The sequence below is a fragment of the Schistocerca serialis genome, chromosome 7 (assembly GCF_023864345.2).
Source record: "Schistocerca serialis cubense isolate TAMUIC-IGC-003099 chromosome 7, iqSchSeri2.2, whole genome shotgun sequence".
Lineage (NCBI taxonomy): Eukaryota > Metazoa > Arthropoda > Insecta > Orthoptera > Acrididae > Schistocerca > Schistocerca serialis.
This window is the reverse complement of record NC_064644.1, coordinates 543,868,883-543,896,882: the sequence shown is the minus strand read 5'-3', so window position 1 is coordinate 543,896,882 and position 28,000 is coordinate 543,868,883. Positions and strand designations below refer to the sequence as shown.

At 46.1% G+C, this 28,000-nt stretch overlaps 1 protein-coding gene and 1 non-coding gene across 2 annotated transcripts; one reads left to right on the top strand and one right to left on the bottom strand.

Annotated features, from left to right (window-relative positions):
• LOC126413234 (uncharacterized) lies at positions 1-27,978 on the top strand. Its single transcript, XM_050083133.1, has 5 exons — positions 1-138; positions 2,963-3,144; positions 15,651-15,761; positions 27,596-27,756; positions 27,947-27,978. Exons 1-5 carry the CDS (start codon positions 1-3, stop codon positions 27,976-27,978), a joined length of 624 nt encoding a protein of 207 aa, XP_049939090.1.
• Trnaa-cgc (transfer RNA alanine (anticodon CGC)) lies at positions 17,059-17,131 on the bottom strand. Its single transcript has one exon. It is a non-coding gene; the product is annotated as a tRNA-Ala (tRNA).
• Positions 27,979-28,000: the final 22 nt, after the last annotated feature.

Below are 28,000 nucleotides of genomic sequence, written 5' to 3'. Positions count from 1 at the left end.
ATGGCCAAGCTGGCAGCGGCGCTCCTGGCGCTGAGTCTTTTGGGGGCCGCGGCTGCCCCCGAGTCACCTCTGAGGCCTGCCGTGGCGGAGAGATTTCGCCGCAGCCTCGTCTTTCCCATGCAGAGTGGCATCGTCCAGGTGGGGCTCTCTACTTATTTATTTTATTTCAGAGACCTTCGGCAATGTCCCACACAACCAGGCGCTGCACCATACCCCGGAGTTCCTCTCCTAGTAACGTTGCGTTTGCTAATGACAGCAAGACTTAAGAAAAATAAAACACACGGTGATTGAATTTGTCGGCTTAGAAAAGGTGTTCGGCAATGTAAAATGGTCAAGATTTTCGACATTCTGAGAAAAATAAAAGTAAGGCATATCGAAAGACAGATAAAATGCAATATGTACACGAATCAACATGGTACAATGGGAATGGATGATCGTGAACAAAGAGCTCGGATTAAAAACGACGTCTCTCGCTCCTACTGTTCAATCTATACATCTAAGAAGCAATAACGGCCATAGAATGAAGGTTCAACAGTGAAATAAAAAATAGGATTCCAGTGGCAAGATTCGAAAGTGACATTGCTATCCTCTTTATTCATAAACTTCTAAAGAGTACAGAGTATTGATTGAGCATAAACCATACAAAGGTGAAAATAATGAGGAGTAGCAGAAATGAAATTAGCGGTAAACTTAACATCAAAATTGGTCACTACGAAGTGCATGAAATTAGTGCGATTGGGTTCCTTGTGCTACACGAGCAGTGTAGTGGAAAATCCACGCTACAAGCTACGGGCCAGCTGTACCGCAAAGGCAACCAAGTAGTCTTCACGATGTTGCAGCTTTTAATGACTAACATACCACTCACCCCCACCCCTCTGACGACACAGCTGACTACACCAACTGTCCTAAACGGTGGGAAATTCAAAGAGATGTGTAGCCGTGTGCATCCTGCCCCACTTTGCATTGTTGCCAAATTTCTGGTGGCGTTATCGACGATTTCGACATATATTGTTGGATTGTTGGTAGATTTCTACCCCACCCCTCTTAAATCATTCGTCAATTGCCTACATATAAAAGTCAGGAAATCTAAAAACACGGAAGGAAATACAAATTAACGCAACTGTGTTGTATGGGTTCCCCCACCCATCTCAGATCATTGGCCAGTTGCCCTATTTATATAATGGTATTCAATTAGAAAATTGGAGGAAAATTCAAAAAATTGCTTGATCTAGCTCACTGATCCTACTGAGGTTTTCTATGCCTACGAGGCCACAGCTCACTTATGTTAGGAGTCCAATATTGTCGCAAGTGCAAACTGGAGCAAAATAAAAAAAAAAAACCCTCAAAGACGGGCAACTGTCCTATTGGTGGGAAATCCCAGGTGACAAAAGTAGGCAACTTATGCTAAGTATAGAAGCCAATGTGGCTGACCTGCAGATACTGTGCCAGCCTGCATGTTCGCCACATCACTTGTGCTTAGCATGCAATCCAAAGTGTAGACATCCATGCAGACGCTGGATTATCCTGCGTGGTTTTCAGATTTGCCGAACCATATCACGTCAGAATCCAAGAGTACGTCGAAGAGGTCAGCTCGGAGGGAGAAACTGCCTGGTGACGTAATACAAGAAGAAATATGAGTCGATTTAGGAGACACTGTGGATAAAGTTTTAGAGTTAGACTTCTGAAGAACTTTTGAAGACTTACAATCATGCAAATTTCTAAAACCATGGGCGGTAATGACAACCAAACGACTATTTACGTCGGCTGGGAGAAACTGTGAGATTGGGGACATACTATCAGTCTTTCAGGAAATTATCATACTCAGATTCTTGAAGATACTGAGGTCAGACAAATGTGATAACTATCGCACAATCACGTTAACAGTTCATGTATACAAAGTGGTGACAAGAATAGTACACACAGTAAAGATAAAGGAAACTGAGGATCAGTCAGATGTCGATCAGGGTGGCTTTTGGAGAGGTAAAGTATCAGAAATAGAGAAACACGATTAAAATGGAGTATTTACGAGAACCAGGGCGGCAAAAGAAATGGGACTAATAGCTAAAGATGCATGTCATCTTACCTAAAATTCAACTTGTACATGGAAAGAGAAACTGAGGGAATATAGGGAAAGGTCGTGGAGGAGAATCTAAACTCTGAGTTACAGAATATCAACGACACGATACGCTAATAACATTACTGTCCTCACTGAAACTGAGGATGAGTTACAGGACGTGCTCTGTGGGGTGAGCTGTGTAATGAATATGAAATATGGACTGAGAATAAACCAAAGAAACAGAGAAAGAAGTGGTGGAAATGCGATTAGCGATAAACTTACATCAAAATTGGAGACCACGAAATAGAGGAAGTGAAAAAGATTCTGCTACCTTGGAAAGAAAGTAACACATGACAGACGAAGCAAAGAGGTTATAAAAGCTGGCTAGCAAGAAATAAGAAGGCATTCCTCGTCTAAAGAAGTCTGATAGTACCAAACGTCGACTTTAATTTGAGGAAGGAATTTCTGAGAACTTGCATTTGGGGCATTGCACTGTGTGAAAGTCGCTCATGTATTGTGGAAAAATCGGAAAAGAATAGGCGCAGCAGAATGTTTTTGAAAATTAGGTGGACTGATAAGACATGTAGTGAGAAGGTTCTCGGAACAACTGGCGAAGAAAGGAACATGTGAAAGACTCTGACAAGAAGAAGGGACAGCATGACAAGCAATATGCTAAAATATCAGTGACCTGCAAACTGTAGGGGAATGCAGAGTCTGGAATATATGCAAGAAATAGTTGAGGACGTGCGAGTTTACTCTGGAATGTATAGGTCGGCACCCCAGAGGAATTCGTTGCTGACAGCATCAGTCAGATAACGGATGAAACCTCACCCCCACCCCTACCTACTGAAAAAAATTCCCATAAAGACATTGTTAGCTGCATCTGTGCGCTACCTTTTGTTTCAGCTGCTGATTGGTTTCGGCACGCCCATTCCCATACCACGGAACGCGATGACGTTGGGTTTGGTGATGAAGTACACGTACAATGTACCCGTCAACGGCAGCGTGTACCTGCAGCCTTACAGTCTGCTGGCGCGCAGAAATTCCAGGTGGAGCATCTACACTACCCTCAGTGATTTCCTTACCAGGTATGATACGCAGCAAAGCTCTTCGTGTAGAAACACCAGCTAAATGTGGTGCATCTACACAACAGCTCCTATAGTTAATAACAGATTTCAAAAAAGAAAGATGATCTAAGGAAGTCCGAGCAGTAATCGAAAACTAACGGGCGTGTAGTAATCTTCTTCTGTGCAAATGTCCTGACTGAATGACTGACTGACTGTCTCATCATCCGCCAGCCCAAATCACTAACGATAGAAACTTGAAATCTGAGGAGGGTGTTGATCTTCTACGCATCGTTTAAGAAGAGATTTTTCGAAATTCCAACCCTAAGGCGATAAAATAGGGGATGAAGAGTTTTTTTGAAAAATGTTGCTATTAAGACAATTTTGAAGCTAGACCTATGAAAATTGGTATTTGGTTTCTCGGATAGAAATAAATAAATACATGTTCTACAATTTTTAGAGATTCAGCCCTAAGGGAATTGAAATAGTGGATGAAAAATATTTTAAAAACATATTATAAGGAACTATTAAAGTATTTTTGAAGCTAGATATATGAACATTGGTATTTGACTTCTCGGTTACAAATTAAAAATATGTGTTTCAGTGTTTTTGGGAACTGAATCCTTAAGGGAGTGAAATATGGGAGGAGGTTTTTTTTCTGAAAATATTTTATTATGAAAGCATTTATAAAGCCGAATCTATGAAATTTTGAATTTGACTTCTCAGTTAGAAATAAAAGAATACGTATTTCACTGCTTATCGAAATTCAACCCATGTAGGGGTGAAAGTGGGATAAAAGTTTTTATGAAAATATTTCATTGTGCAAGCATTTTAGAAGCTAGATCTATGAAAATTTGTATTTGGCTTCTTCAGTGGAAATAAAATATACGCATGTCACAGTTTTTGGAAATTCAAACCCTAAGGGGGTGAAATAGGAGGTGAAACGTTTTATGAAAATAATTCGTTGCGACAGCATTTTTAAAGCGAAATGTTTGAAAATTGGTGTTTCTCTTTTCGGTTGGAGCTGAAAAAGTATGTGTTTCACTATTTTTGGGATTTCAGCCCCTAAGGGCTGATCGCCCAGCCCGAACAAGAATAGAAACTTGAAATTTGCAGAGGGTGTTGATCTTATATTCTACAGATCGTTTAAGAATGGATTATCGCCAATTCCACTCCTAAGGGGTTGAAATAGGTGATGAAAGGCTTTTTGAAAGTATGTCGCTATTAAGGAAAAACTGGTATTAGGTTTCCTTGTCAGAAAATAAAAAGTACGTGTTCCAAGATTTTTGAAAATTCAACAAATAAGGTTGTAAAATAGTAGGTGAGAGTTTTTGGAAACTAAATAATTACTAAAGAACTGCTGAATGATTTTTAAGGTTACGTCTATGACAATTGACATTTGACTTCTCGGTTGGACATAAAAAAAGAAAAAATACGTGTTTCAAGAAAATATTCCGTTACAGTAAAAAATATTTATGAAAACTGATATTTCTCAGCTCGGTTAGATATGAAGAAATATTTGTTAGAGGATGAAAGTTGCTATGGAAATATCTCCACAAGAACGCAAAAGGCATGATTAACAAAAACTTTGGAGTACAGTCATCAAAATCGCTTTTTGAAAGCCCATGCTTATATGGCCTCAACTAGGGTGGAAAGCTTAGAAGGTGTTGCAATTTGTGAACAACGTAAAAATTCGATTAAATAAAATTTGAAAAAAACCTCTGCAGGCCATACAGAGCTTGTCATATATATAGGGTGGGTTTGCTAAATGGGGGCAAACTGCGGGAAACAATTTCGATGCCTGAGAGGATAAGCGACAAATAGGTCATACAGACATGTGGGCAGAAACGCATGGCATATACGCTACAGAGTATTTATTAATGTGCCATGCCTGTAGGGTACAATGTGGTGCAAAAAATGCTGAAATGAGACATCTGTTAGCGAAGATGTTCCATGTGGTCCCCACCAGACTCTAAGTATGTGCGAACACGACAAGTCAACGACTGACGCTCAGGTTCAAACGTACCATCCTGCAACGGAATGGGATCAGGGGCAGCATGGAAACTTTGTTCCCTTGTCTGGACGTTGAGCGTGGGCTCCGCATACACGACTGCCTTCAGCTGCTCTCGTAGGTAGAAATATAAAAAGTTGGGGTCCAGCGACCGGGTCGGCCATGACAATGAGCCAACTTGTCCGATCCCTTGGCCAGGCTGTACGTTGCCGAGATGCCTCGGGATGGAAAAACGAAAGTGAGCTGGAACACCAGAACGTAGTAGCCACATTATTCCTCGCATTACCAAACGCGAGTCTTCCAGCGGGGGAGGAAGAGTCAGTGATAGGGAGTGCAGATATGCCTCGCCCGTGAGGGGTTGTGGAAGGGTTACCAGTACCATGACGGGGTCGCCACTTATTACCACCCACACATAAGGGCTCATGGTTGACTACCACCATGCCATGAGAATTTTTCCTAACTCACGGGTGGGTGTCGTGAACGCTGACGAAACCACACCTCACAAATGTACCCTCAGCTGTGAATAGAACACATGACAGTATTGTGATGTGATGATCTGTGCAACGAATCAGCGAGAAAACCGTCGGTACATGTACACTACTGGCCATTAAAATTGCTACACCACGAAGATGACGTGCTACAGACGCGAAATTTAACCGACAGGAAGAACTTGCTGTGATAAGAAAATGATTAGCTTTTCAGAGCATTCACACAAGGTTAGGGCCTGTGGCGACACCTACAACTTGCTGACATGAGGAAAGTTTCCAATCGATTTCTCATACACAAACAGCAGTTGACCAGCGTTGCCTGGTGAAATGTTGTTGTGATGCCTCGTGTAAGGAAGAGAAATGCGTACCATCACGTTTCCGACTTTGATAAAGGTCGGATTGTAGCCTACCGCGATTGCGGTTTATCGTATCGCGACACTGCTGCTCGCGTTGGTGAAGGTCCAATGACTGTTAGCAGAATATGGAATCGGTGGGTTCAGGAGAGAATACGGAACGCCGTGCTAGATCTCAACGGCCTCGTTTCACTAGCAGTCGAGATGACAGGCAGGTTATCCGCATGGTTGTAACGGATCGTGCAGCCACGTCTCGATCCATGAGTCAACAGATGGGGACGTTTGCAAGACGACAACCGTCTGCACGAACAGTTCGACGACGTTTGTAGCGGCATGGACTATGATCTCGGAGAACATGGCTGCCGTTACCCTTGACGGTGCATCACAGACAGGAGCGCCTGCGATAGTGTACTCAACGACGAACCTGGGTGCACGAATGGCAAAACGTCATTTTTTCGGATGAATCCAGGTTCTGTTTACATCATCATGATGGTCGCATTCGTGTTTGGCAACATCGCGGTGAATGCACACTGGAAGCGTGTATTCGTCATCGCCATACTGGCGTATCACCCGGCGTGATGGTATGGGGTGCCATGGTTACACGTCTCGATCACCTCTTGTTCGCATTCACGGCACTTTGAACAATGGACGTTACATTTCAGATGTGTTACGACCCGTGGCTGTACCCTTCGTTTGATCCCTGCAAAACCCTACATTTCAGCAGGATAATGCACGACCGCATGTTTCAGGTCATATACAGGACTTTCTGGATACAGAAAATATTGGACTGCTGCCCTGGCCAGCACATTCTCCAGACCTCTCACCAATTGAAAACGTCTGGTCAATGGTGGCCGAGCAACTGGCTCGTCACAATACTCCAGTCACTGCTCTTGATGAACTGTGGTGTCGTGTTGAAGCTGCGTGGGCAGCTGTACCTGTACACGCCATCCAAGCTCTGTCTGACGCAATGCCCAGGCGTATCAAGGCCGTTATTACGGCCAGAGGTGGTTGTTCTGGGTACCGATTTCTCAGGATCTATGCACCCAAACTGCATGAAAATGTAATCAAATGTCAGTTCTAGTATAATATATTTGTCCAATGAATACACGTTCATCAACTGCATCTCTTCTTGGTGTAGCAATTTTAATGGCCAGTAGTGTACTTATACCGATCGCATCCGCCTTTCATGGTTACCAATTCCCGTCTCACACAAATGACGAAACACTGTTGGAAACACTTTATGATCCAGTTGCTATCGGGATACTTTTCCTCGTACAGTCGTGCCACTTCCCACCCCTCCGTTCCCACTTGCCTGTCCATACGCACATTAATGTTCGACGTCAATGTCCAAAACCACTCACAAAGTTCAGGTGGCAACATTAGCAGTATAGAGTATGTGTCGGGGAAAGTGGTGGTGGTGGACGTGGAAAAACAGTGCAATCGTTTGTAATGCGGGAATGGAGCGATTGGTCTCACGTCCAAAAGGTCATGATCATTGGCTTTCCGGCCAAGGGTGGTAGCATTTCCGAAACACCTAAGTTTGTAAACTGTTCACGTGCTTCCTTAGAGTATACCGTGCATGTCAAAAAGGCGCTACCCAAAATCGGCACCGAGGGAACTGAGGTGCACCTCGGGCCAAAGATGACAGTGGTGAAGGACGGCTGCAGAGGTATGTACTGGCGAATTGGCTTGCAACTGCTGAGCAACTGAACGCACAGTGAATCATGGGACTAATAACAGTGTCTCCTCAACGACCCTTCAGCGAACGTTGCTATGTATGGGCCTCCGCAGCAGGTGCCTGGCTCACGCACTCGTACTGGCTGCTGTTCATCGGCGGCGAAAGCTGGATATTGCACACCAGTGCTGCAGATGGACGTCCACTGAGTGGCCACAGGTGGCCTTCTCGGATGAACCAGGTTTTATTCTCCATCGGACAGACGGCCGTTGACGTGTACGTAGTGTACGGTCTGAAATCAAGGGAGGAGGAAGCGTTTTGTTGTGGGAATGACTTCGTGCCATTCCCTGGGTGATCTCGTTATTCTGCAAGGCACAATGGATCAACACAGGCGTACATCTGTTGTTGGCGACCATGTCCATCCGTACATCCTGTTAGCTTCTCCTTGGCATGACGGCATCTACCAGCAGGATATTTGAACCGTGATTTATTTTAAAAGAATATTCTTAAGAATTTATTTTATTTACTAGCGATTCATCAAGAACATTAACACATTTAATCACGCTATGTAAGTAGTTGCCAGGGAGTAACTGACGAAATCATAACCAAATTTCTTTTAACAAATGGGAATTTTATTCACTTTAATAGTGCCTAAAAGCATTTTTTTAAAGAAACAGATTTAAAATTATGATCAGAAAGCACCCTCTAAATATCAAAGTTACAATTTATTCAGATGCAGAAAGAAACAAGTTTTGACTGTATGAGCTTTCGGGCAGAGAACCTTGCCGCTCCCTTTTGACACGGCCGTAGTTAAGACCGCTCACAACAGCGTCTGAAAGACTACACTGGTGCAAATCTGCAAGACATCAGATAACTTTAAACTAAGAATTGTAACAATTTTCACAAGCACACAAACTATGCACCCCCCCCCCCCATCCCCTCTCCCCGTAGGAGAGATGGAAATGGTACAAAACACTAACAATTAAAATATTAACCTTGCCACCGAAGGTGCAACTTGATTTTAACTTCCAAGAAAAGTCTTACGGTGAAAGGGGGGCAACTTTATATACTAAAAAATGCAATCTTATATAAAATTCTACAAGGTTGGCCAAAGAGTAGTTAAGATGTTCTACAGTACACAGATACCGCCTCTCAAGATCATACGCAATAATATCAAATCTTCCAAAGATCAAAACATATTTCAGGCACTAGCAACACTCCAAGCAATAAATTCGTTAACACACCAAATCCGACAATCATGACAGAGGCAGCTACTAACGTACGGTAGATTGATAGAGAGATTACCGAACAACCCCAACGGCAGGTTGCTCAAACCCGCACCTACTCCACAGGGGAAAAACGGACCACCCAATTTATAAACAACCACCTACCCGCGGGTGGGCAAATGAAGAAGAATGGTGGGACGATCACAAAGCAAAACGGCTGCTGACCTCACCAAGTAAGAAGTAGAATTGAACAAGACTACATCAAACAACATATCACCAATCACTTAACATCTAATAAACAGCGATTTCTCGAGAAGACCTGGCGCAGCACCCCCAGATCGCTCCCCGAACCGTGCGCTGCCAGCCGCTTCAACGGACGCAGGAAGGCGCGCCGATCTCCCGTCTCACGGCGTCGCAGCTCGCACCGGCCAGACCGATGTCGTGTGTTGACTCCTGTTGCTCTCGTGTTGACCGCGAAGTCACTACCCCTCGCTATACGGCGCGGCCCACTGAACTCACGTGGCGACCTCACATGCGCCGACGCTCAAGACGGACAAGTCATCTTGTGTCTCAGTGCGCGACCGATCAACCGATCGATCCAACTACCAATGACCATTGCCTGAGCAAACTCGAGCAAACTGGCGGCCTAACGCGCAGACTCAGATGCAAGAACTAAGCCCCAACCGGGCGACCACTAGCTGAGTTCTCTTACTGGCAGAGTGGAAGACTCTCATTTTGCCGGCTTTAAAGGTTGACCCGAACGACAGACATACTAGCATTCTGAACGACAGCCAGACACTAACTGTCTAACAAATGCGGACGAGAGACAGAGTAGCAAGCTGGGGACGAGAGGCTGACCCAGACTGACCGACTGGTGAGCTCATAGTGCCCCTTTAATGCACGTGGGCAACCTTTCCCCTTTCCCACCAGAGGGAGACACCAAAGCTGCGATTGCCACAGCGGCGCCACCGCCTGAAACGGAGGGCGACTGCTTCACACTAACAAAACAGCAATTTTTACCACGGCTCAATATTGCAACGAATTTTGTTCTCTCAGTGTACATGAGTTGTTCAAAGAGCAAGCCACCAAACTCCCCAGATTCAATACCAGTGGAGAATCTGCGGTAAAACCTCGATCGGGCAGTTTTTCTCAACTGAGAAAGGTAGTGCAGTGGTGTCAGCATGGCTCCATATCCCTATAGGTACCTTCAAGAACTTCATTGACTCTCTTCCAGCACGTATCGCAGCAGTCAAAATTGCAAAAGATGGGTGTTCCGGTTTTTCGCTCTTGGTCACAGTAATGTGACTGGACAGAGTATAAAGACCATGTTAGTCTGTTCGTGGTTGGTACACCGCACCATCGTCTCTCAGCACTGCACTATACAACACACGGCCGTACTACAGTGAGACACGAACAGCACTGAAACGGATGAATCCTGGTGCCGCTTGCAAGCGTACAGCCGTCGTGAACAACATATCTGCCCTCCTGAGTGTGGAGCTAAAAAACCAGTACAGACAGGTCATTCCCACTTCTCTGGTGTGTTCTCGTATGTGCTTTCAGTCGTTGAAACCTGCATTGTGAAATACTTTTTTCTCCATCTTCAAATGGGTGCACCGGTCTTGGAATACATTTCCGCCCAAATGTCGACATTACCTGTTTTGCTCCTTAACCTCTCGGGGATCGTTTCCTGCATTTTGTCCCCGTTTAGAAAAATCATCTTACGTGCACATTCGTTAGAAAAAGGTGTTACTGGCGATTTTAGTCTCCTACAAGTTTTTGCGAGCCATAGCCTTTCACTCCTAAGCACCCCTACATTACGAACCACTGACTTCTTCATACTCTCCGCATACACTATGTGATCAAAAGTATCCGGACACCCCCAAAACATACGTTTTTCTTATTATGTGCATTGTGCTGCCACCTGTTGCCAGGTACTCCATATCAGCGGCCTCAGTAGTCATTAGACATTGTGAGAGAGCAGAATGCGGCGCTCCGCGGAACTCACGTACAGCACAAAAGCGTACAGGCCAACCTCGTCTGTTGAGTGACAGAGACCGCCGACACCTGAGGAGGGGCGTAATGTGTAATACCAGACATCTATCTAAACCGCATCGTGATCCACTATAAGTACTATGACAGTTAGGCAGGAGGTGAGAACACGTGCGGAGTTCATGGTCGTAAGCTCCACATCACGCCAGTAAATGGCAAACGACGCCTCGCTTGGTGTAAGGAGCGAATTGGACGATTGGTGGAAAAACGTTGTGTGGAGTTACGAATCACGGTACACAATGTGGCGATCCGATGGCAGGGTGTGGGTATGGCGAATGTGCGGTGAACGTCATCTGCCAGCGTGTGTAATGCCAACAGTAAAATTCTGAGGCGCTGGTGTTATGGTGTGGTCGTGTTTTTCATGGTGGGGGCTTGCACCCCTCGTTGTTTTGCGTGGCACTATCACAGCACAGGACTTAATTGATGTTTTAAGCACCATCTTGCTTCTCACCGTTGAAGAGCAAATCGCGGATGGCGATTGCATCTTTCAACACGATCGAGCACCTGTTCATAATGAACGGCCTGTGGCGGAGTGGTTACACGACAGTAACATCCCTGTAATGGATTGGCCTGCACAGAGTCCTGACCCGAATCTTACAGACACCTTTGGGATGTTTTGGAACGCTGACTTTGTGCCAAGCCTCACCGACCGACATCGACACCTCTCTTCAGTGCAGTACTCCGTGAAGAATGGGCTGCCATTCCTCAAGAAACCTTTCAGCACCTGATTGAACGTATGCCTGCGAGAGTGGAAGCTGTCATCAAAGCTAACGGTTAGCCGACACCATACTGAATTCCAGCATTACCGATGGAGGGCGCCACGAACTTTGAAGTCATTTTAAATTGAGTTCCGGATACATTTGATCGCATAATGTAGATAATCTCCACCTGAGTATTGAACCAGTTCATATAATGAAGGCTTTCACGACCGGATGCCATAGCTGCTGGTAAACCTTTCGGGATGCGAGGTCGTGGTCCAAGAAACTCTTCTGTTTTTGACGTTTCGTCCAGGACTGCGCTGGAAATCCTCAGAAGCGCTCCTCCGCTGAGTCTAGCCGACTGATCTCCTCTGTCGATATGTGGCGAATACAAAATTCCGTGTACGTATAGTAAGGTTTGTACCAAGAGGAGCATAAATACACGGCTAAAACAGCACAAAAATCTTTGCCCGCTAGGATAAACAGAGAAATCAGCTGTAGCAGAGCATACTCTTTAGTCAGGAAACTACGAAGTGAAGTTTTCTGAAACAGAAATTTTATCTACAACGTCAAATTATTGTCCACTACTAATAGAGACGCCCTTGAAATTTAGAAGCATCAGGGTAATTTTTATAGGAAAGAGGAGGCAACGAAACTTAGCGACATTTGGGCAATAGCTCCGCAGAATCGCTGGACATTTTCATCTCTCACAAGAAGACAATTGATGGTTAAGTTTTATCTCTGACAAGGATTCTGTCTGTTCACGTGTTATTTTGACCCCGCTATATTTCCTACAGTATTTATGTCGCTCTCGGACGTCCGACCGGTTAGTCGGCAAGACCCAGCGGGGGAACGCCTCTGAAGATGCCCAACGCAGTCTTGGACGAAACGTCAGGAACAGAATTCTTGGACCACGACCTCACATTCCGAAAGGTTTACCAGCAGCTATTGAACCAGCTGACAACAGTGGTCTTGCGTTCCTCGTCACCATCAAATCGTTGTTCAGTTACCCATTGTTTGTCGCTGGGTGCGAGGTCGAAGCTGTAGAGTCGGTGGTGGAAGAACTGCCAATCGAGATGCCGAATCTCATACTCCATAAGGGCAGTGGTGTGTGGACGCGCAGTATCGAGGTGATGGGACTATACCGGGAACTGTTTTACCGCGCTGTAGATTTTAATGAGCGTCTCATCTTGCTGAGCATTTCGTAGAATGGGGGACAGTCAATTGAAAACCGAATACCCATCACGCTGGACCATGGAATGGTTCCATTCAGAAGTAAGCATCACACACGTTAAGACATTTATCTCACTGGGAGAAAAGACGATCGATTCCCGTTTCGTAAAACGCAGTCTGGCGTTGACGGATCCACAACCGCGCCCACTCTTTCACTTCTTCGTCTGACTGGAACCTACGTCCACGCATGTCTTTCTTCAGGTCGCCAAAGATGAGAAAATCGCTGAAGCATATCCTTCGTCCGATTGTCAGAGTGGAGGCAGGCGTAATCGTGCAATAGGATGAATCCGTCCGACAGCCCGAGGGCAAACGGCAAATCCAACAGTGGAAACATGGAAACTTCCCACATCTCTCCCTCCTCCTCCCGCCGCCCCCCCCCCTCCCACCAAAGAACTCCAACTCTGTTCACGCAAGTTCGTGTAAGGTCATGATGATTTTCTTCGATTGCAGGTGCTCTCTGCTCGTCGAGTTCCTCCAGCGTGGAACTACAATCAATACGCAGAACTATCACGACTCTTTGCAGTAACTGCGACGCGCCATAAAGTCAAAACGCCCTGGAATGATGTCGAACGGAACATTTTACATCTACAAGGATACTCTGCAAATCACATTTAAGTGCCTGGCAGAAGGTTCATCGATCCACCCTCATAATTCTCTATTATTTCAATCTCATATAATGTGCAAAGAACGAACACCTATGCCGGCCGATGTGGCCGAACGGCTTTAGGCGCTTCACTCTGGAACCGCGCGACCGCTGTGGTCGCAGGTTCCAGTCCTGTCTTTGGCATGGATGTGTCTGATGTCCTTAGGTTAGTTAAGTAGTTCTAAGTCCTAGGTGACTGATGACCTCAGATGTTAAGTTCCAAAGTGCTCAGAGCAATTTGAACCATTTGAACGAACACCTATATCTTTCCGTGCGGGCTCTTATTTTCGTCATTTTATCATGGAGGTTGTTTCTCCCTATGTAGGTCGTCGTCAACAAGATATTTTCGCATTCCGAGGAGAAAGTTGGTGACTGACATTTCGTGAGAAGATACCTCCGCAACGATAAACGCTTTTGTTCTAATGGTGTCCATCCCAAATCCTGTATCATTTCAGTGACACTCTCTCCCCTATTTCGCGACGATACAAAACGTGCAGCCCTTCTTTGAAGTTTTTTGATGTACTCCTAGCTGGTAAGGATCCTACACTGCGCAGCAGTATTCAAAAAGAGGGCGAACAAGCGTAGTGGAGGCGGTCTCTTTTAGATTTTTTTATTTGAACTGCGGTTGAGTACTGTGATTTGTTTATGGATCTCAACACGCTATAAACAAAGCACCGTAATATTGGAATCGTACAGTTTGGTTATGAGTTGTAACATTAGTTATAGTGCCACGTCAACGGTGAGAACATCGGCTAGCGTGAATATGTCTGCAAAACACCTCTCCTCTGTTTTTAAGTAGGTGGGCAGCTCGCAGACAATTGCTCAGTTGCTTCCTATTTTTAATTCATACTATAAAAACATATCAAGAAAAAAGTAATGAAATGGATAAGGTATTGGGCAGAAATACGTTCCTATACGGTGCAGTCGCATTTATGTAACCGCCTGTCAGATGCCTGAATAACCACTTTTTGCAGCGTGGACGTGAAACAAGAGTGTCAGTGAGGTTCTGGAAGATACCAAACGGATGTGGAGCCATGACGACTTCATTGCCATGGCCTGCTGCACTAGGTTTCTCGGTTGAGGATCCAAGGCGCGAACAGCCCGGTCGAGGTGGTCCCATAGATTCTCAATTGGGTTCAAGTCAGGATCATCTGGTGGCCAGGAGAGTACGTTAAACTCGTCGGAGTGCTCTTCGAACCATGCACGTACACAGAGATGTGCGTGGCACATTGCATTGTCCTGTTGTTAGATGCCGCCGCACTGAGAAAAAAGACAAACTGCATACTGCATCTCCCCAAGAAGAGATGCATACTTGCGTTGATCCATTGTCCCTCCCAGAATGACGATAACATCTATAGAATGCCACGAAATCATTACCCACACAAAACACCCTCTCCTCCGGCCTGGACGCTTCCGAAGATTGTTGCGGGGTATTTGCTTTCTAAGAATTTTTTGCATATTGCAGCTCCGCCAGCAACTGTCCTTTCTGTCAGTTGGAGCATAAAAAAGACCACCTGTCACTGGGCAGCGATCATCCAGCTGGGATAGTGGTCTAAAAATTCCGGTCTTCGCCGTCGATGAGCAGCAGTCAGCGTAGATGAAGGAACCAGACTCTTTCTGCAGAGGCCCATACGAAGCAGTGTGCGCTGAACGATCATTGAACGGACTCTGTTGATAGCCCCTTGGTGGATATGGGCGGTCAACTGCACAGTTGCACGTCCGCCCCCTCAGGCATCTCCGCGTCGGTCTTCGATAGCGCCATTTTGCCGTCAACTTTATACTGTAACCACGGCGGCACGCGAACAGTTTAGGAAATGCTTCCACCCTTGGCCCGAAAGATCATATCATTTCGGACGTGAGATAAATTGCTCCGTTCCCGCATTACGACAACGACAGCAGTGTTTCCCGCATCCCCCACCCGACGAGTTTTATAAACCTTCCACTATTAGTCTCGCACCGGACGTTTGTGAATGAACACTACTTGTTGATATCGCACATAGATGGTTATCACGTTAATGTAACTGGATCGTGTAGCTTAGAAGCCACCCTCATAGAGGTTTGGGAGTTTTGGTTATATTCAGGCCGCATAATGTGTCACACAAGCAAAGGCTTCGTGCGAATGGTGTACAAAAGGTATTGTTTTTTTCCTTACAGACTGGGCATTGATGGCCGCAACTGTCTTCTGAGGGCCATTTGCGAGGCTGCGGAAAAGCCATTCACCAGGGTTGGCGGGCTCGCCGAAGACATCCTCCACATTCTGCTGACGTAAGTATCGTTACCTCTCCTGTTACTTTCGTTCCCCAGCCATGGTTCTTGTTGAATGAATATATCGAGTCACAACCGAATGACCTTCTTCTGAGTACATCTCATTATACGAGGGTTGCCCAGAAAGTAATGCACCGCATTTTTTTCTCACCCGAAAGCAATGCTACGAATACGAAACGTTACGTATTATTTGAAGTCTCCTGAGTGAACGCCCCAAGTTTTGTCACTTCCGACAGACAACGTAGCTGCAGGACAGTTTCAAAATGGTGTCTATAGGTGAGGTACGTTACAAACAACGTGGCGTCATTGAATTTCTGACTGCAGAGAAAGAAACTGAGGGGAATATTCAAAAACGCTTGTGCAAAGTCTATGGAGCAACCATTGTCGACAGAAGTACAAAAAAAAATATGTTCAAATGTGTGAGAATTTCTAAGGGACCAAACTGCTGAGGTCATCTGTCCCTAGACTTACACATTATTTAAACTAACTTAAACTAACTTACACTAAGAAGAACAACACACACACACACACACACACCCATGCCCGAGGGAGGACTCGAAACTGCGGCGGAAGGGACCACCCAGTCAGTGACATGGCGCCTCTAACCGCGCGGCCACTCCGCGCGGCACAGAAGTACAGTTAGCCGCTGGGTACGGAGGGTGCGGTCTTCAAAAGGCGCTTCGGCGGAGCTCCACGATATGCAGCGGTCGGGGAGACCATCCACGGCTGTCACACCCGACAGCCCTGGCCTAGCCGCCTCGGACTTCCACTTATGTGGGCCATTAAAGGATGCCATTCGTGGAAGACATTTTGAGGACTAAGAGGAGGTCATTCACACAGTGAAGCACTGGCTCCGCCACCAGGACAAGGATTGCTACAGACAGGGCACACACGCCCTTGTTTGGAACCAGAGGAAGGCCATAGAACGGGATGCAGATTACGTGAAAAAATAGGGCGTGTAGATAAAACACCATTCTTTCGAGTATGTAATTCTCATTATGTGCAATAAGGAACTGTTGAAGAAAAAAATGTGGTGCTTTACTTTCTGGGCAACTCTCGTATTCATCCCATTGTCTGCGCTTGTGAAGTGTAATGCACGTGGCATATTCGTTAGCTGATGTAAAGTGGTGGTGGTGGTTAGTGTTTAACGTCCCGTCGACAACGAGGTCATTAGAGACGGAGCGCAAGCTCGGGTCAGGGAAGGATTGGGAAGGAAATCGGCCGTGCCCTTTCAAAGGAACCATCCCGGCATTTGCCTGAAACGATTTAGGGAAATCACGGAAAACCTAAATGAGAATGGCGGGAGACGGGATTGAACCGTCGTCCTCCCGAATGCGAGTCCAGTGTGCTAACCACTGCGCCACCTCGCTCGGTCTGATGTAAAGTAGGCTATAAGCAAAATACTGGAATAGTGAAAGCAAATATATTGTAAGAGTCCCAAAACTACGCCTTTTTGTCACATACGTTCGTAATAATATTTAGATTTAAGCAATTACCATATCTGTTAAAGAGTTGACAAATTCCCTCACGATAAAGTTCTGCTATATGAGACCCCAGAAAATGACCATCTTAAAATTCTCCGTTGGAGTGAAAGCGCTGTGAACCAGGCTACACTATACAACAGAATTAAAGGGCTACTTTTGCAAAAGCTCGTAGTTGTTCCTCGTTGGGACGCAGAAGTTTGAAATTTTGCTTAAAGGTTCCTCGAACCTTCCTCTGTAAAAGCAAGAGCAGGGTGCCTTGCTACGTCGTCCTTGCAGACGCTTGGAATAATAAGGTGCCCAAAAACGCGAAAAAAAGGCCACAGCTCAGAAGTTCATGTAAAGTTTGATGTGTGTTAATGATGTCAGGAAATTGCAACACATTACAACCCAGCGTCACAGTGAACGTGTCACACGATGGCGAGATCGTGACACCTCCTTTTACCCACATTTCACTCCTTTTTTTGACCCTCTGCGCCGGCCAGGGTGGCCGAGCGGTTCTAGGCGCTTTAGTCTGGAACCGCGCAGCCGCTTCGGTCGCAGGTTCGAATCCTGCCTCGGGCATGGATGTGTGTGATGTCCTTAGGTTAGTTAGGTTTGAGTAGTTCTAAATTCTAGGCGACTGATGACCTCAGAAGTTAAGTCCCATAGTACTCAGAGCCATTTTTTGACCCTCTGCGATGGAGGTGTGAACGGCGACGCACAACATTCAAATCTAGCGGTTCTCTTACGACTTTGCCTAGGAAACGATTTCAGACACACCACCGCTCAGAATCGACACGAGAAGGCCTGCGAAGGTGGCATATACGGTGTCAATGTAACCACCCCATTCCTCGCGGAGGCATTCATACAGATTTCACGATCGAAAACGACAGTTCTTAGTGCTATAAGCAACAGAATGGCGTTCTTGGCAACCTTTGACGCTGTTAACACCACCGGACCTCTCTGAAGATGGGGTTCTGGCCCCACTGAACGTGGTCCCATCCCTCTGAACTGCAGCGGGACCATTATTTTAGCTATCATGAACAGGCGGGAACTACTAGGAACCGGCCCTAATCATTCGACGAAAATTGAACGTGATATGAAGCAGCAATCATCGCCCCAAGGGAAAGAGGGATGCGACATTGACATACACTGTGAGATCAAAAGTATCCGGACACCCCCAAAAACATACGTTTTTCATATTAGGTGCATTTTGCTGCCACCTACTGCCAGGTACTCTATGTCGGTGACTTCAGTAGTCATTAGACATCGTGAGAGAGTGGAATGGGGCGCTGCGCGGAACTCACGGACTTCGAACGTGGTCAGGTGATTGCGTGTCACTTGTATCATACATCAGTGCCCGAGATTTCCACACTCCTAAATACACATAGGTCCACTGTTTCCGATGTGACAGTGAAGTGGGAACGTGAAGGGACGCCTACAGCACAAAAGCGTACAGGCCGGCCTCGTCTGTTGACTGACAGAGATCGCCGGCAGTTGAAGAGGGTCGTAAAGTGTAATAGGCGGACACCTATCCAGACCATCACAAACGATTTCCAAACTGCATCAGTATCCATTGCAAGTATTATGACAGTTAGGGGCGAGGTGAGAAAACTTGGGTTTCATGGTCGAGCGGCTGCTCATAAGCTAATAAGCCACACATTACACCCATCAATGAGAAACGACGCCTCACTTGCTGTAAGGAGAGTAAACAAAGAGTAAACAATGGACGACTGAACTGTGGAAAAACATTGTGTGGAGTGACGAATCACGGTACACAATTTGGATACCGGATGGCAGGGTGTGGGTATGGCAAATTCCCTGTGAACGTCATCTGCCACTTGTGTAGTGCCAACAGTAAAATTCGGAGACGGTGGTGTTATGGTGTGGTCGTGTTTTTCATGGAGGGGGCTTGCAACCCTTGTTGTTTTGCGTGGTACTATCACAGCGCAGGCCTAAATTGCTGTTTTAAGCGCCTTCTTGGTTCCCACTGTTGAAGAACAATTGGAGAAAGGCGACTGCATCTTTCAGCACGATCGAGCACCTGTTCATAATGCACGGTCTGTGGCGGAGTGGGTACACGACAATAACATCCCTGTAATGGACTGGCCTGCACAGAGTCCTGACCCGAATCCTAAAGAACACCTCTGGGATGTTTTGGAACTTCGTGCCAGGCCTCATCGACCGACATCGATCTCTCTCCTCAGTGCAGCACTCCGTGAAGAATGGGCTGCCATTCCCCAAGAAACCTTCCAGCACCTGATTGAACGTATGCCTGCGAGAGTCCCCTATCATCAAAGCTAAGGATGGGCCAACACCACATTGATTTCCAGCATTACCCTTGGAGGGCACCATGAACTTGTAAGTCATTATCAGCCAGGAGTCCGTATACTTTTAATCACGTAGTGTGGTGTGAACAGCAAAGTGTCTCTTTAAGACACCCCAGTTCGAATGATTTTCACCGGTCCCTAGTGGTTCCAGCCTATACACGAGAGCAAAAATTGCTGTCGCGCTGCAATCCAAAGGGGTACGATTACGTTCAATGGGGATGCAGTCCCACAGTATCTTTAAAGGGGGGTTGAAAGTCCACAGGTGTCAGTAGTGTCAAAGGTTTCAACGTTTCCGACCGCGAATTGTGCAGAAATCAACGCCCCAAGCAAAGGGCTGGTTTTATTGACACCATTTAAGCCACGCTCTGAGGTTTTTATCTGTCGATTTTGAGGGGCGGTGTGTTTAAGATCTTTTTCTTGTCCACCCACAATAAAACTGCGTTTTAACGCTGGGTGTCACCGTTCATACCCCCCCCCCCCCCCCCCGTAACGGAAGTATCAAATTCAAATGGTTCAAATGGCTCTGAACACTATGGGACTTAACATGTATGGTCATCAGTCCCCTAGAACTTAGAACTACTAACTAAGGACATCACACAACACCCAGTAATCACGAGGCAGAGAAAATCCCTGACCCCGCCGGGAATCGAACCCGGGAACTCGGGCGCGGGAAGCGAGAACGCTGCCGCACGACCACGAGCTGCGGACCGTAAGTATTAAAAGAAGGTATGAAATGTGGGTAGGAGGGCATGTGACGATCGTCCCATCATATGACACATCCACGGTGGCGTTGGGTAGAACTGTGGTGCAATTTGGTGATAATGTGACACCATTAACCCACCTTATACTTCTGATGAACTTCTGAGCAGTTCCAAGCGTCGCCGCATCCGAGGGTGTGGTCGCAGGGCGCCATGCTACTGTCCCAGTACAGAGAAAGGCTATCGGCAGATTTGAACCAAATATGAAACCTGCATTACAGAGGAAGTCAATTACAGGGTTTCGAAAAGTGATCCTTTAATTCTGTTGCGCTGTGTACTTTGTCAAGTGCATCAGGAGTTAGAAACCACTTGGAGTCAATGTGGTCTGTAGGGCGGATGGCATTGTGCTAAATCGCAGAAACCGTAATACGAACACCGCGTCGCTCATACACGAACTCCTCTTATCAATTTTCTTAATGCCTTCAAAACTGCTTTCTTCTCTCCTTGTTGAGCGAGGCGATGTAACAGAGTATAACTGAGCGCTATTTCGTCGCTGCCTGAGCCCAGCAAATGCTACATTCAGTAGGCCTTTCCTTCCGCATCGTAAGTTCAGAAAAAAAGACAGCTTATGAGTTTCGTGATTCTCAGAGCAAAATCTGAGAAAGCAACGAGCATACAACTTCTCATACCCTAACTGTTTACTGATGATCTGCGAAACACTCCGAGACACTTGCGGAAACTTGTCCGTCAGTTAATATATCACGAAGCATTGATTTTCACCAATTATTTTGTCAACATTTTCCTACCAGCACGTAGCTGACTACAGATGATGTGTCACTTCGATCATAAAGATAAACATTTGTCCTTCCTCTCTTAAACAAAGCACTGTATTGACGCACAACAGCCTCCATCATCACATTCGGTCCGTATATAACCATCTATCGCGATGAATGTCAGCAAATTAGATTTTTTGTCAGTGAAGACAGTATTACAATATTTATTTCAAGTTTGTTGCGTTTTACAATTGTAACAAGCTTTTTGTATTGCAGGCGAACGAGAATCGATGTGTATATCTTGATATCAAACTTACAAGCTCACTGACGTACTGCAAGAAGTAATTTAGCAACTGTTATGTCCCCCTTCGCTCCCCTTGCGATATGGAAACACAGGTCGCTTCAGGCGCGAATTCAAGGAGGACGTCAGAGGAGTCACCACCCCCTCCAAGGGACAGTTTATCAGAACCATTTATATTTTTACATACAGTGTGTTTAAGATAATGAGTTTCTTTTACAAACTGATAATTGGAAGGAGTATTTATTCAGACAGCTAAGTGTAAGAAACGTTACTCTTCCTGCGGAGCTATGAACATCGCTCATTTAGTTACCAGTATATTTCAGACAATTGAAGCAGCGAGTTATAATTTTTTAAATAGCGAACTGCGTTTTATGTCACATAGCTGATTTATTTAAACGAACTGTGAACAAATCAGTTTAAATAAAACTTCTGTCTGCTATCTAAAAAAAAATGTTCAAATGTGTGTGAAATCTTATGGGACTTAACTGCTAAGGTCATCAGTCCCTAAGCTTACACACTACTTAACCTAAATTATCCTAAGGACAAACACACACACACCCATGCCCGAGGGAGGACTCGAACCTCCGCCGGGACCAGCCGCACAGTCCATGACTGCAGCGCCTTAAACCGATCGGCTAATCCCGCGCGGCTCTGCTATCTAAAATTAGGTGGACGGTTATAAATGTTCGAAGTCTTAGGGACGGATGCAAAATGCTGTACCGAAATTTGCTGAATTGACCAAGCGGCAAGTTTCCTCGATGTGCTGTTTGAAGTTTTGTTCGGCTAGAATGTTAAATGCGTCCTTCACTGCATACAACGTGGGGATGCACAAACAAACGGATATTGACATGGAAATAACATGCTCTATACATCCAGTGAGTACACTGCCACATTGCTGATACTCGGCGGATGCCGAAATGACATCAATGAAGCACCCATGGCTTGAGCCGCGAAATATCGTGGCCGAAGGGCTCCAAGAGCCGTTGCGTTCTTACGTGATGAACGACGACTTTGACAAACAAATAGTTTGAGAAGGTGCTGCGGTAATAGAGGAAGATCAGCAAAAGGAAGCGTTTGTTTCAGCTGCAATATACACTCCTGGAAATTGAAATAAGAACACCGTGAATTCATTGTCCCAGGAAGGGGAAACTTTATTGACACATTCCTGGGGTCAGATACATCACATGATCACACTGACAGAACCACAGGCACATAGACACAGGCAACAGAGCATGCACAATGTCGGCACTAGTACAGTGTATATCCACCTTTCGCAGCAATGCAGGCTGCTATTCTCCCATGGAGACGATCGTAGAGATGCTGGATGTAGTCCTGTGGAACGGCTTGCCATGCCATTTCCACCTGGCGCCTCAGTTGGACCAGCGTTCGTGCTGGACGTGCAGACCGCGTGAGACGACGCTTCATCCAGTCCCAAACATGCTCAATGGGGGACAGATCCGGAGATCTTGCTGGCCAGGGTAGTTGACTTACACCTTCTAGAGCACGTTGGGTGGCACGGGATACATGCGGACGTGGATTGTCCTGTTGGAACAGCAAGTTCCCTTGCCGGTCTAGGAATGGTAGAACGATGGGTTCGATGACGGTTTGGATGTACCGTGCACTATTCAGTGTCCCCTCGACGATCACCAGTGGTGTACGGCCAGTGTAGGAGATCGCTCCCCACACCATGATGACGGATGTTGGCCCTGTGTGCCTCGGTCGTATGCAGTCCTGATTGTGGCGCTCACCTGCACGGCGCCAAACACGCATACGACCATCATTGGCACCAAGGCAGAAGCGACTCTCATCGCTGAAGACGACACGTCTCCATTCGTCCCTCCATTCACGCCTGTCGCGACACCACTGGAGGCGGGCTGCACGATGTTGGGGCGTGAGCGGAAGACGGCCTAACGGTGTGCAGGACCGTAGCCCAGCTTCATGGAGACGGTTGCGAATGGTCCTCGCCGATACCCCAGGAGCAACAGTGTCCCTAATTTGCTGGGAAGTGGCGGTGCGGTCCCCTACGGCACTGCGTAGGATCCTACGGTCTTGGCGTGCATCCGTGCGTCGCTGCGGTCCGGTCCCAGGTCGACGGGCACGTGCACCTTCCGCCGACCACTGGGGACAACATCGATGTACTGTGGAGACCTCACGCCCCACGTGTTGAGCAATTCAGCGGTACGTCCACCCGGCCTCCCGCATGCCCACTATACGCCCTCGCTCGAAGTCCGTCAACTGCACATACGGTTCACGTCCACGTTGTCGCGGCATGCTACCAGTGTTAAAGACTGCGATGGAGATCCGTATGCCACGGCAAACTGGCTGACACTGACGGCGGCGGTGCACAAATGCTGCGCAGCTAGCGCCATTCGACGGCCAACACCGCGGTTCCTGGTGTGTCCGCTGTGCCGTGCGTGTGATCATTGCTTGTACAGCCCTCTCGCAGTGTCCGGAGCAAGTATGGTGGGTCTGACACACCGGTGTCAATGTGTTCTTTTTTCCATTTCCAGGAGTGTATATTATTACGATCCTAACGTGAGCTTACGGGAGGTCATTGACATCACTCTTACATCTGTCTGGCGAAGGGTGCTCGGTCAAAAGTTTCACACGTACCACCTGTCACTGCCTTAGGAGTTCTGTGAGCGGTTTTATTCGGGAGGTTGTGAATAAGTCCACTCTGGATACCTTACAAAGTGTATGTGATCTGACGAACGCTGTTTACATATTATGGTACAGTGATCGGTCATAATTGGCATAACTAGATCCAGAGAAAATCCTAGATGGGTACGATATGTCGATCATCAAAGCGGTTGGTTCATTACTGCGGGGTATGGTTTCATTGGAAATGAAATCAATGGTCCACACTACTTCGCAGGTACTCTGCCACATGAGATGTATCGAGCTTTTACGGTTGACAATTTAGGTGTTCTCCTCGAAATTGTCCATTCTGTGCGTGATGTTCTGCAAGAACTGAACAACATATTTCTTGAAAGACAGTTAGGGCATTGTGGTTCTCAGGAAAGGGCCACATGGTCGTTCAGTTTAATACCAGTAGGCTTCTTTCTGTGGAGATATCTAAAGAATCCTGCTTACGTTACCGAAGCAAAAACTCCAGATGATTTCAAACAGCATGTCGAACAAGGTTGGCACTTCTTGACACCGACTACTGTGTGTACAGCATGTTACACCCACATAAAGATGTGCACATTTCTAGCAGCCGAACTAAAATTTATGGAACTTTGGTTCGAAGTTTTTCGTACACAGTTGATATCAATCCAATAGCTACATGATAGAATTTACGTTTAAAAAAGTAAGAGTCGTTGCTGTAGCTCTCGGGAAAATAACTAAATAAACTATATTCATAAACCCGTAGGAAGAGTAACGTTTCTTCCATAGACACGAAACTACCAACGTACCTAACTGATAGTATCACATCAGAAAGAAAATAAACAAAGACACCACTGAAGTAACACAGAAACTGCCGAAACATGTTCAGGTAAAACAAAATTAATAGATTTTTCTGCCATAGTTACAGCGATTTGTTAATCACTAAAGTAAAGAAATTGTTCATTTGTATTATTACATTGAAATACTTATGTGTCTACTGCTATTACTGTGACAATCTTAGGCGTCTGTGTCCTGTTAAAACTGGGGATAGGAGAGGGGTGGTGGACGATCGCTACGGACGTAATCTACATTCTGATCAGCAACAAAACACTATGGAATGGTGACGTGGGCAGCAGTCTCACACCTAGTCCTGCAGTAGAGACGTTGAGGATGAAGAGTATTCGGAAAAACGTCCGAAATCACTCTGTGACCTCCCGCAGAATCAAATGCATGATCTGCGCCTAGATTGCTTTCAGTACAGCTCTCGTATTGTTGACCGAAGGAGGGTCAGGAAGGAAGTTTGTGGTCTTTCAGTGGGTCACATAGAGACTGTTCCAGACCCGTGCTATGTCAGCTGGGCGGCAGGCACGGCCATAGTTTGTAACTTTTTTTTTTTTTTTTTTTTTTTTTTTTTTTTTTTTTTTGCAACTGGTCGGCTGTTTATAATTTTATTACGTGGAACCGTTGCTGTTGTGCAGCTATGTTTAAAATACTTTTTTTTTACTTTTATTTTTCTTTCATCTTTCATTCCAACCCCGTATGGGAGAAAGCGGACACATAGAGAACGTAAGATCCTTTTGGATCTTATGGTAACTTACGTTATTTGCTTGGAACTTTTTTTATGTGTTCAGTGAAAATTATTCTTTTTTTTTTTACTGTTCTGCTTCGATTTTCCAGTCTTCTCTTATTTGCTTCTCATCTAATGTTCTTTCTCGCTCTATGCGATTTGTGTTGGAGGATTGTATGAACCTGGCATTACCTCTAGTGCTAATGGGAAACCTTCCTAAAACTTCAGCGAGGGTCTATTAATTTACAGTTCCTTTGTATCCTTCTCAAGTTTGTTTCAGTTGTCATCTTCTTATGTTTCTTTCTTATGTAGGTGCTCCTAGTAGCTGTTCTATATTGTTTTCATTTGTGTCTGTATCAGTATTAGTTGCTGTGGTTCGGGTGTTGGTTGCCTTGATGCGTGTTTTGATTATTTTAGGCGGATATGGTTTTTTCTATTTGGGAATGTGAATTTAGTGTGTGTTTCTTCTAGAGATTTTGTGTTCGTAGTTCTGTCGTTGAAACAATTCGCTCCTATCCTAGCTATGAGTTGAAGCTATTTTCAGCTTATGGTTTTGTAAAGGTGTTCTGGTATATCATGTTACTTGTAGTTCCAGGGTTCATCCTGACAGCAGTTCTAAGTGTTTTTCTTCCTGTTGCCATTAATTTTTGAGAATATTCCGGTTTGCTATCCGGACTGGGATCGCATATTCCATAACAGGACGGATAATGGTTTTGTGCGTTTATATTTTTGTGTCAGTTTAGCTCCTGTACTTCGTCCTTCTAATGTTTTTCGTAGATTTAGGATGCTCTGGGATTGGATGTGATGTCTTTAATGTGTAGGTTCCAACAGAGGAGTATGTCCAGTGTGAGCAACAAATATTTGCCCATGTCTTTGACTTTTATTGTTTGACCCCATAATGTTACTGCTGCATCAGCGGGTTACTGTTTTTTGTTTTCTGTAGTATTAAAGTGGCTGACGATGATTAGCTGCGTTATGGAAGCATTGAATTTGATTTTCCATTTGACAGGCATTCATTCTAGTTTGTCCGTATACTCATGGGTCTGCTGACTGATGTGTTTTGTTATTTGCTCATGTCACCAGTACGCAGTGTCGTCTGCGTAGAGTTCAAGTCTCACGTCCCATCTGTTTGGTAGCGATATGTCGGACTTATAGAGTGTGCATAGCAGTAGAGAGATGATTGATGCCGAGCGAAGTGGCCGTGCGGTTCTAGGCGCTGCGGTCTGGAACCGCGAGACCGCTACGGTAGCAGGTTCGAATCCTGCCTCGGACAAGGATGTGTGTGATGTCCTTAGGTTAGTTAGGTTTAATTAGTTCTAAGTTCTAGGGGACTAATGACCTCAGAAGTTGAGTCCATAGTGCTCAGAGCCATTTGAACCATTTAGATGATTGATCCCTGTGGTACCCCTTCCACTGGACTGAAAATACATGATGCGGCTTCCTTTACAAACGTTGCCGATGGTAGGTTGCCAAGTGTGTTCGAGATTAGAGGTGTCATCTTCGGTGCTATGCCCATTGTGAGTACTTGGCAGTACGAACCCTTGTGCCACACTTTATCAAAAACCCTTTCTATGTCCAGGAACCGCAGGTACACTGGAGTATACTGAGTCCTCTTGTTACTCCGCTGCATAGTCACATTACGGGATCAACTGAGGAATGGTTTTCGTGGAAACCTGCTTGCCACTCATGTAGGAGTTTGGCTTTTCCGCGTCCTTGGTTAGTCTATTGTTGATGACGGTTTCAAAAAAATTTCCTTTTGCTGGGAGTAGGGTGACAGAACAGTAGGACAGCAGGCATTTAGGGGCCTACAATGTCTCAGCAGCACCGGGCCGTAGCGTCCATTTCACTCGCGTGCGGAGATGGCCAAATGATTGGCGAATGTCTAGAAAGGGTGCAGTAGGACCATATAAAGGGTGCAGTAGGACCATATTGCGGGTAGCCTACACGATTGGGGTGACGTGACTGGGGGGGGGGGGGGGGGGAGGAGGGCAGCGGCATGATTGTCCCGTGGGTCAGCGTTAGAACAGCCTGAGTTGTAGACGGTAGTCCATGCAGGTACCGTGGACAAACACTGGTGCGAGGGCCGCTGTTGCAGGCCGTCGTCCACGGTGGAGGACACGGGCGAGCTGCCGGAACGGGAGTTCCACGCTGCGGAGCGCCACGGCAAGTCCGACCGGGGCTGCGACCACTACCGACGCACCTGCGACTTCGACCTGCTGGCGCTCATCAGCAGCCTCCACCACGACCACGACCACGGCCTCGACCTCGGCGACGATCCGCTGACCTCCACCGTGTCCCCTGTCACTCCCCATTACCACTCCTACACCAGCGTGGACGATCTCTACGACTACACCATCCGTGACAACAGTCTCTAGTGGCAGAGCCAGCTACCAGCTCGACCAAATGACTGTATGCCAACAGAGTGCCCAGAAGCCTCTGTTCGCAGGTATAATTTCCAACACACGCAGTGCTGTGTAAGGAAACAGAAGAAACTGAAAGA